General features: G+C 39.0%; 2 protein-coding genes across 6 annotated transcripts; one reads left to right on the forward strand and one right to left on the reverse strand.

Annotated features, from left to right (window-relative positions):
* Window positions 1–1381: 1381 nt before the first annotated feature.
* On the forward strand, window positions 1382–5679 carry LOC131688674 (RNA-binding protein 1-like). Of its 5 annotated transcripts, none has more exons than XR_009305279.1 (5): window positions 1382–1540; window positions 1781–2050; window positions 2138–2227; window positions 2966–4044; window positions 4199–5679. XR_009305279.1 is itself a non-coding variant. In XM_058973106.1 (4 exons), the coding sequence occupies exons 2-4, from the start codon at window positions 1842–1844 to the stop codon at window positions 3432–3434; spliced, it is 768 nt and encodes a 255-aa protein (XP_058829089.1). In that variant the 5' UTR covers window positions 1382–1540; window positions 1781–1841; the 3' UTR covers window positions 3435–5679. The 5 variants fall into 5 exon arrangements, 3 of the variants coding, with proteins under 3 accessions (XP_058829089.1, XP_058829090.1, XP_058829091.1); XR_009305280.1 differs by having other exon boundaries at window positions 4935–5679; XM_058973106.1 differs by having other exon boundaries at window positions 2966–5679.
* LOC131688675 (anaphase-promoting complex subunit 15-like) lies at window positions 5608–6426 on the reverse strand. The gene is made up of 3 exons (XM_058973109.1): window positions 6222–6426; window positions 6063–6156; window positions 5608–5883 (listed from the first exon to the last, which is right to left on the reverse strand). The coding sequence occupies exons 1-3, from the start codon at window positions 6339–6341 to the stop codon at window positions 5735–5737; spliced, it is 363 nt and encodes a 120-aa protein (XP_058829092.1). The 5' UTR covers window positions 6342–6426; the 3' UTR covers window positions 5608–5734.
* Between the last annotated feature and the right edge of the window lie 4535 nt (window positions 6427–10961).

Below are 10961 nucleotides of genomic sequence, written 5' to 3' on the forward strand. Positions count from 1 at the left end.
CCGGGTTGCGCATTTCTATTTACGGGACTCTATAATACCACAGACTCTAGTCTTTGCGTTTAAACAAAAATGGGAGGCTTATTACTACTGCTACATTTCTTAATTTCAAGCGCAAATACAAGCACTAACTACACCAAAAACTTACTGACAACCTAACAGCGACATTTAGGAAGTAGTTGGCTCGGCGTGTACATTTCGGTAAATGTCACAATATTAGCGCATTTCCCCGAAATTCCACGCGGCCTTTCCTGATCGAAAGGAACGGCAGCGCTTTATGAAACGCCGCACTTAGCCAATCTGTCGTAATGTTGCAAATTTGCGTAACGAAGAGCTGAATGAGTAAACAAGTTGTTCCAAAAAATCAGCCTTGCCTTATGCAACGTTTTGTGAAGGTTGAGTATACCAGATGCAAGTGGTGCCAAATTCATCACGTTCAGTAAAATTGAAAAATTCTTTTTGGATTATAGAATTGATAAAATTGGTTTAATGAGCTATACTTATCAATCAAATTCTGTTTTAAAAATTGTGCTTACGATTAAACCAAAATGGGAGACTTATTACTACTATGCAAATATTCTGGTTGCAGTTGAAAATCGAAATAGTGAACTTGCGACTTTCGATTGCTCTCCTATTTTCAGCTTGTGCAACTAAAAGGCAAATGGTATATATTATGCGCAAGTTGATTCTCTAACATGTACACAAGATGCGCATTAGTTGCCCACTCTGTAAATAGGGAAAAAAAGCGAAAGGCGCTAGTTCAATATTTCGATTTTCAGCTGCAACCAGAATAACGAAAACAAGTACAGTCGTGATTCGCTGGTTGGACATTTTTTAACTGGACCGCTTTTTAGTTGGACCTCCGCTAGTTGAACCATTGTCCAACTAAAAAGCATCTGAATGTCAATATCTCATGTCAAATTTACTTTGACAATCAATCTGACAATTATTTGAGATGTGAATAGATGCAATTACACTACTAACGTCTCCTTTGGAGAGTTTTTGACATCTGTCAGTCGGTCTAACTAACGAATCAAATTCGTTAGTTGGACAGAGATGTGGCCCAACCAGCGAATCACGACTGTATTAGTTACACAAAAAACTTGCTGGCAACCTTAGAGCGACATTTAGTAAGCAGTTGGTGCGGCGTGTACGTTTCGATGAATGTCTCAATAAAAATCGGTCCAGTTAAAAAGCGACCAACCAGTAAATCACGATTGTAGTTTTATTTGTGTTTGGTTTTACTCAAACATAGTCCAACCGCAGTGAGCGTGTTACTGTCATTTTCATAACCCATACGGAGTCGGACGCACCCCTGATGCATTTGTCGTTTCATATTCACAACGTTCCATTGCTGTATGCTGTAAGTTCCTTTGTACGCGAATACAAATTTGATCTGAAAAGTGGAACAAAATTTCTTCTGCAGGTGGTATACACACGCCATTGTAGGTAAACTGCGTAAAAATAAGAAATACAGTGCAAATTGTTGAAAAATCCATCGAAAATCGTTGAAACAGGGACCTAGCATCCTGCTTTACTTGCGGTAAGTGAAATATTCTAGAAAAATAAGAATTTCGTAATGTCTTACGCTGTTGGAAATTTTCCATTGGGGTGTGTTCAGTTAAAGCTTCGGACAGCCATTTTGATTTTCTGAAGGCTGATGGTTAATTTATTTTTTATTCGATTAATAATTTCAGTCTAGCTGTTCTATTAGTTGGTTTTTTTTTGAAAACTGTTTTTGTTGATAAATAGATAAATTATATTGTTTATGGTTTTCCATCAGATTACGTTCTAGGCCATCAGTGACGTCAGCCTTTCTCAAGGACAAAGCTTAATTTAAAAAAATGGCACGCTATCGCGAATGGGACCTGCAGTGCAAGGTTTACGTCGGCAATCTGGGATCGTCGGCTTCGAAGCATGAAATCGAAAGCGCCTTCGGAAAGTATGGCCCACTGAGGAACGTGTGGGTAGCCCGCAACCCACCGGGCTTTGCCTTTGTTGAGTTTGAGGACAAACGTGACGCCGAGGACGCAGTTCGCTCGTTGGATGGATCGTAAGTTTAGTTGCCGGCATTAGATCCCGGCGAGAGCAGCAGAAGCGTAGGCAAACACGGTGATGGCATGTTTTTTTTTTCTTACAGGAGATGCTGTGGTACCCGCATCCGGGTGGAGATGTCATCCGGCCGTACCCGCCGTGATGATCGCACTAGGCGGCCCCGTCGTTCGTACAGGTAAATTTTACGTTTTATTTTGTGTGAAAATTTTGTCGCTAAAATAGTCCACAGCAAAGCTGATTGGTTTTTGCTTCTAAACATAGTTTGACTAAAAATAGAATTTTACGGTTCCATTTTTTGTCCGAATGATGGATAACAATCATTAACGAGTTGGTTAGGGAAATCGTTTGCGTTTAGTTAGCTGAAACGTATTGTTGAATTGGGGCACAGGCAGGAAAGGTGATTGATATGAGATATCCGGAATATTGGTTTATTTGCGGTTGAATCGTTTTCAGTGGTCAATTTCCAAACTGACGAGTACTGCCGTTATAAGCATATTTGTCCCATGTTCTATGGGATTCCCTATATACATTCGAAAACACGGGACGTAGACGGGATTGTACGGAACTCGTATATTTTCTACATACGGCTCAAATAAGCAATATTCAAATAAAACTTGTGGCGTATAACGCTTAGAATGTTTAATTATTGCTCCTGAATAGACAACTCAGTTTGTCTATTAATTATCCTTTACAATTTTTGGAAACTAAACATAAGAGAGTTGAAACTATTTACAAATCTGGTCTCATAAAAACTACACTGAAAGCGACGACCTTATCTTTCCTGCTTGTAGTTCCCAAATTCTACATAAAACAATAGTTAATATTTTATTTCACATTTAGACAGTAAATTCTTTTATGTTACATGCAACAATATCCAAACTAGTTTAACCAACGGTGATCAACCAAATTTCAGGGCAAGCTCTTCTATGAAACTCCACGTCAGCAACTTCCGCCACAGAACTTCATCTAACCAACCTTCTACTAGTAGTTCTACTATTAAGCCTAGCGCAACCATCAACTCCACCACCACCACAACAGCCATCACCACAACCAAAAAAATCACCACTATCACCACCACCAAAAAAAAGACCTCTTCAGCCTCTTCGATCTCTTCTAGACTTGTTTGTATTTTCGACGCGCAAGCTCTTCAAGTAGTCTCCCAACAAACACCACAACTACCGTCACTACTAGGGCTACTGCTACTACTACTACTACTACAACTACTAGTAAAGCAACTACAACTACTGGTGCAATCGCCAACGTCAGCACTTCAACAGCTGCTGCATCGTTCGACGAGATCGCTGCTGCCGCTGAAAACAAGCGCAAAACACACTTGCTCTCAACTGCAGCAAAACATTCTGAAATTTGTCCCTCCAACTTGAGACGGTTCATTCTAGTATTGAATCATGGGACATGAAATTTGCCATCGTGCGAAACTTTAGCGATCACACCGACAATCGAAACAGGTATCATCGATCTGCCGGCAAAGGCTCCACATCTCGGCGCAGCGGTTCAACGACCTTCCGATTCTTCTCCCATCCTGATTTCTCGTCCGGATGAATCGACCATCAGCTTCTACAGCAACAAACGTCTTCATCTCATCAGTCTTCCAAATTGCTCTTCCGACACAACGCCATCGCGTCAACCCTTCTACTACTACTACCACCATCACGACTGCCACCTCTAGTACTACTGCTACTACTACTACTACCGCTTCTAGCCAAGTGTAGTGCGCCAAGCTAATCAACCGTTCGCGCTCTCTTCGCGTAACCAACATTGAATCGCGCACCACTGTCTTCAGACAAAAAAAAACAAGTGTCAACTGCCGGTCGCAGTCTCGTCGTCCACCAACGTCAACTACCAGGGCGCGCGCCAACTCAGCTCGTCAGTCACCACTACACCACCACATCCTAGCTTTTTTAGAGTTATGCCACAGGCCCTGTCCCTTCAAATACAAAAAAACGCCTGCAAAACTGACATTACTTGGAAAAGGTAGGATGATTTCAATTCCTGTATTTATTTCTGTGAAATGGTCGATTTTCAGCTAATATTTTTTTAGTTTTTTTTTAATGTTATGCGTGTATGAGAGTAGTAGAATCTCATTCACATGTGTCCTGTACTTTTTTCTCTTTGTTTTCCCTAACAGATTCCTCTACCATGCATCCCGAATCCCTATCACGTTTCAAACATCCCAGATTCATCTAAAAGTTAGCTGAAACTCGATCCCATCGAGTCGGCTAGATTCTCGATGCAAAAGGTGCAACACAGGCAATCTTCCCTCTCGTTCATCGATACATCGCAATCGTCAAAACTAAGCAACAAGACAAGCGTTCGTCTTCTTCTGAAGTAAAAAGAAAAACATTCATCATCATCCATCATTAACACCCCGGTTGTGAAATTACCAAATTATTTTTACCAAAAATATCAAAGTACGACCCACAATCTACCACACACATACACATTTCACAAAAACACTCAAATTTCTTAACGTTCCCCGTCCGGGCGGGCTTGAACGAATCAATAATGTCATCGTCCCAGGACGGCGATTTCGAGTACGCAGCGGCCACGACAACGTCGTTCAACTTCCCTGCGGAGACGTCTCGAAAACTAACCACCTAACTATTCTCGAAACCAAACCACCGAAAAATGACTTCTGCTTCCATCGTTTCAACGCAACAACTCACCCTGCTACGCCCAGCATCGGACCGGACTTGGTTCGGTAGTGCGGCGATTCTTCGGTTCTTCCTCACCGATCACCAAACCAACAGCAACAACAGCTATAAACTTAATCCGTGGCCAGGTCTCGAATCGTTTAACCACATCGAACCCTCTGTTTTTCTTTTCTTTCTCTCCCTCTCTGGGTGTGTTTCGCCCTTCGACAGATCCCGTTCGCCACGCCGTTCCCGTTCACGCTCCCGTAGCATGAGTCGTGAGCGCGACCGCGACCGCCGAAGTCGCAGTGGATCCCGAGATCGACGCTAAGACTTGGAAGCTAACTTGCAGCGACTTACGATGGGGCAGCAGGGAAATGCCCGCGTTAACAAAACAACAAATCGTATATATATTTGAAAAAGATTTTGACTAAAACCGATTGAATACTGAAAGTTCAAAAAGCAACTGTTTACCGGAGCAGCAAAGTTTTACTGGAGACGGACAGAATTACAGTTTTCTATTTGAGTATCAATCTAAACCGGAATATTTTTTTTTACTGGCTATATACACACATATAGTAGTATGTAAGCTAGGTGAGCCCTACTTTGAATTAGATCTAGCATTAATTTCGCGTCAGTATCCTTGTAAACAAAAATTGTATAAATAAGTATAGGTTCACCCCGGGAGGCATAAATCACGGAGCCAAGCAGTGTTTGAAACTAGACGTTACATCGTATTTTAGGACACGCATTCATAGTTCTCTTACCCTTACCACTCTTCCGGAAGAGATGCATTTCGAATTTCTTTGATTTGGACGAGTGAGCACATTAGCGTAACCAGGACGAGACAGATCACAGGATTGTATTCGAGAAGCAGTTACAGAAAAATCATAAACCGCTCCTATTACTAGTTTAGGACACCTACATGTATTTTAGTTATCTTCTTACTCAATAAAATGAGATATAATAATAATAATTGTGTTTGAAGATTTATCGATATCACGAAAAAAAATCCTTTTCATCCGACGCCTCTAGAGAGTGTCATTGGGCTGTATTTCATCGTCCGTATTGTTGTACGTCGGTTCCATAACCAATCGATCGTTTGGCCGGATAGCATTGTTATCATCCATATCCTCATCATCTTCATCGGAATTGTCTGAGTCGTCACTCTCGTCGTTTGCTAGAAAACAATAGTCCATATTTAGTGTGCTTTATTGTCCGACCCGTTGAATTGGCTTTGGTTGCAATCCCAATCGCCGTCAGTACGTATATTTTAACTGCAGTTAGGCTTCTAATCTGTCTAGCCTCAAACTAAACCACAATTCAGTGCGGCTAAATATGTTTTATATGGGCACCTACCATCTTCATCTTCAGAGTCCATGTTGTCTGTGTGTTCGTTTACGTTCTTCCCAATTGGAACCAGATCTGCTCCAATCTGCGTAATTCGATTGAGCTATAAAGAATATTAAATTATTTTAAACCAAGTTTTAATGGCACAATTTGTCACTGCTCACTCACCCATTCCTGGTGTTCCGTTTCCATTGAATTCACCTCGGCGTCTTCATCGCAGCACTCGTCCGCGGCAAACCACAGATTGTTGGCAATGGCGGGCCGTAACGACGGGAAGAATGGTAGCATTTTGAGATAACCGGATAAAATGGAAACGTGAAAGTAAACAACAAACGATACGCAACAATAAAAAATCGGTTTTTTTTTGTTTTGACAGTTCTGAACGTTTTGACAGTAACTAGGCTTGCAGCAGTTTTGCTGGCAGTTCAAGGCTGCCAGTTTTCTGCATTTATGAGTTGAGGGGCTTGCTGCACGGAAAAATAAAACCCAGAGAATAAGTTCTTTTAACTCTGAGCTGCTATTCATGCAGATTTATCTGTATTATACAGCCCGGGGATAACTTGACAGATAGTGCTTGTTTCATATATGTACCACTAATTTGATGGTGGCGCTAGTATGGCTTCTCCGTACTAGTACCACGAACAACGAAACGAAATAGTTTCAAGAGAAAAGCAGTGATGGTGATTGATGAAAATATTGTTGATCTAAAATGATGCATATTAACGTTGAATGTTGTATACTGAACCAATTGTCCTTGCTTATCAGGTCATCCTATTTGTAGTAGGCGATAAAATCCAAAAACATAACGCGCCAAATAGAACTTTTCATTCGTCAATAAATGCTGTACTATCTGTTGTCAGAGGCAACTCAGCATTGAGTGAAGATCGGTCCAATATGGATATTTTCTCATCGCAATCGAAAACTTTCGATGCTTGATGAATGAATCAAATAGCATTCGTTGCAATTTTTTGGGCATGAAAATGAAGATATTCTGGCATCAATAGTACTATCCGAGGCTCTAGTACCATAAAGGCCCGTAACTATAGGTTTCAAATGCCCTTCTTATGCATAAGAGCATCAAAACTGTCTCAATCACTTCGATTGAATTCGAAAAATATTATGGATCTCGTGTCTCACTTCTGAATGGATAAGAATCGAACATAGTGAAGCATACTCAGATTGAAAAATGATCACGCGGAATGAATGAATGGAGGAAATGCAAACAAGCGAACTTGGTTACGCATTTCATCGATACTGATTTGTTTGCAACTTGAAAATAGGTTACCATGGAAGGTTTTCGGCTGCACATATATTCGTGCATCGAAACCATGGATTACTATCAGGTTTGATTGGGTGATGAGTGTTAATTTTGATGAAAATTGGCTTCACTGGAGAAAAGCGTGTTTCGTTACGTGTGTTATGAACGCCGTCAATGCAGCAAGAACAACATTTAGTAAAAGCGTATTCCAAAATGTGGATAAAGTAAACAATTATTAAAGAATAAATTTATCCCTAACTGGAAACTGTCAGCAAGGTACATAAATCTTATTATAAATTTAACTGGAAGTCGTTGTTTTTTTGTTTTATTGTTGTGTGAAGTGTGTAATCGGTAAATCATTTGTGCTTTTTGCCCGAGAAATATGAATGAAAATCATTTGGGCCAATGAAAGTAAATCACCAAGCCTAACAATTTGTGAACATATGACATCTTGTTTCAAATTAATTAAGAACGTAAAGAATTCTAGAATTTTGTTTGGGAATATAAACGAAATATGTAGGATTTTCTACACAGTTAGCAAAATTGGTTTTGGATAGAATTTGTGCGCTTTTACCAGGATTGTGGCAGCAAACCGGTAGTGCCCGGTTTTAGAATGCTGTCAGGAATAGGGGCCATGCATAAATGACGTAGCATTTTGGGGGGTAGGGAGAGTATACCAAATTTGTGACGAAGTGTGACGAGGGGGAGGGTAGGGTCAGAAGTTGTGCGACGTAGCATTAAGTTTAAAACTAAATTTAAATTCAAACAAGTTACTTTTGATGCGGTTTTTCCTGAGGTAAATTTTACGATTCGCGGAATTACAAGTTCACAAAAATACGAAAAGATTTTGTATGCAGATTTAATTTGCCACATTAGTTAGTTAATGTTGCTAACTATTAGACTTAGTTTGGAAGCTGAATTAAATTTTCACTTCGGATTCAACCAAACAAAATTTAGTAATTTAGATGAACGTATGCTTTTTAGAATCATTGGCAGCTGCAGGATTGTGAACTAAGAAAATCGCCGAAAAAAGCTTCGTCATTTGTGTACGGCCCCATATACAATTATGTTCGACTCTTACCAGAGCTTTATTCGACTTTTGCAATATTGCGCACTTCCCACCAACCTGGACTCCGCACTTACAAAGTGCGAGTGATCTCAAAACTGCGAGCTGTCAAAACACATGTATTTCAAGTGATAGATTTGGTACTTGCATAGACAGACCAGTCGAACTAACCAGTCTATGACAAGAATTTATAAGAAGAATGGTAAGTGAGCTGTGCCGTTAGAATCTAGTTTTAGTGCCACAAGCAATAATTATGTCCAAAAGATTTTGCGATGGTTTTGGTACGGATTCCTTCAGAATTCATTTCGTATATTACTCAGCTCCAGCCCGACAGAAAACTAATTGAACGGTGTCTACACAACCGATTCTAACTAGAATCGGTTGTGTCACTGGAGCCGGAATGCGAACTGGAACCAGCCGGAATTCCAGTTCATTTCCGGCTGAGCTTAACTGGGAAACGCATAAATCTCGACAATCATATGATTACGGCCTAAAAGCCAGCTGTCAAAATCCACTTCGAATGGAAATTCCAGACAAACCGTTATTAGTCGAACACAGTTCACAACAGTTTATAAAAGAGAAAACTTTTCTCTTTCGTTTACTACCAACATCTGTGATTGGCGTGTAACGGTTTGTCCGGAATTTCCATTCAAAGTGGATTTTAACAGTTGGCTTTTAGGCCGTAATCATACGTTTGTCGAGAAATTGTTCATTTTTTACGGCTATATTGTGCATTGCAGGATAATCGCTCGATATGCGATTATATGAAAGCTCAATTGAGATAGGCGCGTGACAGCCGCCTATATAAATTTATAGGCAGCTTTTTCCTCGAAGCTTTCGAAAAGCACACAGCTGGCAGAAAAATAAAGCTTCACTGAAATCTGCTTGCGGAGATACTGCGGCTATATTTGATGCGCCATTCAGACGCCCGCAATGTGAGATTTTATTATAAGCGCGACAATAGAAAATAATAGATGGGATGCGCCTTTTTTAAATTTTGTTCCATTCGAGCCGCCATGACATCACCAAATCACCACAAAATTTGCTTATGAGTTCAATATATGGGAGCTGTCAAGTTGTCCCCGGGCTGGTGTTATACTAGAAAGTGCAAAACCAGTGCAAACCACTACACCGGTGTCAATCAATCGGAAATCCTAAACGTATCTGAATACAGAGAAAGAAATGACAAAATATAGGGTGACCATATTAGTCGAGTAAAATCCCAGGACAGTCGAAACCCCTTTCCACCCCGCCCAGTCAAAAAGGGCAAGTTGCTGGCTAACGGGGGGGGGGGCTACACGCAGAAAAATGTATTGTAGATACAACAATATTCTGGTTCAATTTCAACAATAATTATTATTATCTCAGAGCTAATAATATTCCATATTTGATTCAATCCGCAGTATTGTTGTTTCTACAATATATTCTGGTTTTGACAATTCTATATTTTAATCGTGTTATCAGTTGAATTAACAATATTATTGTTGAATCGATTGACCGTGTTATTGATCCAATGATACGAAGACGATTAGTTCAACAATATACTTTTGTTGAAACAACTAATAACACAGTCACTATTGATATATTTGTATATTTTTATAAATAGTAAAATAAAAAATCTTTTTTAGTTTCCACTTTGAGTTGCCATCGATGTACTTTCAGCATGCTATATTTTGAATTGACAATGATGTACTTTCATCATGTTGCGTTTGTTCTGAAAGTTTCAAAGATAATGTTCAATATTGTTAATTATTTTAACATTGACACTTACCAGAGAGTATAGCCGGTGTCTGGCTCTGCAATTGTTTTGTATATGCTGGCATATGGTATGCATAATTGGACTGCAAAGTTTTTTTTAATGAAAATTTACAATTGACAATTAAAATGGGCCTTTGCTATATGGTACACGCAGAAAAATTTAGCATATTTAAACCAAAAATATGTGTTATTGAATTCAATCAATTATTGTTTATCACTTTAACCAACAAAATTATTAATTTAACAATATTTTTTTATTAGAAAAACAATGTATTTCTGCTTTCAATAAAAACATTTTTAATTTTAATAATTTCCTTTTATTTTTAATAAAAAAATTATTAGAAAGCAAAGCAATAAACTTTTTTATTGAAACAATAAATAAATTTTATTGAATTCAATAAATAAATTTATTGTCTCCCGACCAATAATTTTATTTATTGAATTTATTCCATATTTTTATTGAACCTACAAATCTTTTTTCTGCGTGTAGTTCACTAACAGATGAAAAATACACGCTTATTTACTACTATACAATATTAAAAGAAAAGAAAATTTGGTTGGAATAAAAATAATATTGTTGATTCAATAATAAAATAATGAATATTCAACAATCAATAAGCTTCGAATCAAAAATAGGCTGCCGATTGAAATCAAAAATGCGTTTTGTTGGTTTAACCATCTGAAATTTCGCTGCGTGTATTTGCCAACTTGTCCTTCGATTTGCCAGCAAATTGCTGGCAATTAGGGGCTATTTCAAATGCAACATTTGGGCGATTTACCGCCGTCATTTTTAGCCGCTCTACCCGCCCTTAAATCGCCCAGGGAA

Source organism: Topomyia yanbarensis, chromosome 3, assembly GCF_030247195.1.
Source record: "Topomyia yanbarensis strain Yona2022 chromosome 3, ASM3024719v1, whole genome shotgun sequence".
In the NCBI taxonomy this organism is placed as follows: Eukaryota; Metazoa; Arthropoda; class Insecta; order Diptera; family Culicidae; genus Topomyia; species Topomyia yanbarensis.

Coding starts and splice junctions, on each gene's coding strand:
- LOC131688675 (XM_058973109.1), bottom strand. CDS start 6,341: ATGCTACCATTCTTCCCGTCGTTACGGCCCGCCATTGCCAACAATCTG. Junction 6,157..6,221: donor AAACGGAACACCAGGAATGG/GTGAGTGAGCAG, acceptor TATTCTTTATAG/CTCAATCGAATTACGCAGAT. Junction 5,884..6,062: donor GGACTCTGAAGATGAAGATG/GTAGGTGCCCAT, acceptor ATTGTTTTCTAG/CAAACGACGAGAGTGACGAC.
- LOC131688674 (XM_058973106.1), top strand. CDS start 1,842: ATGGCACGCTATCGCGAATGGGACCTGCAGTGCAAGGTTTACGTCGGC. Junction 2,051..2,137: donor GTTCGCTCGTTGGATGGATC/GTAAGTTTAGTT, acceptor TTTTTCTTACAG/GAGATGCTGTGGTACCCGCA. Junction 2,228..2,965: donor CGGCCCCGTCGTTCGTACAG/GTAAATTTTACG, acceptor ACCAAATTTCAG/GGCAAGCTCTTCTATGAAAC.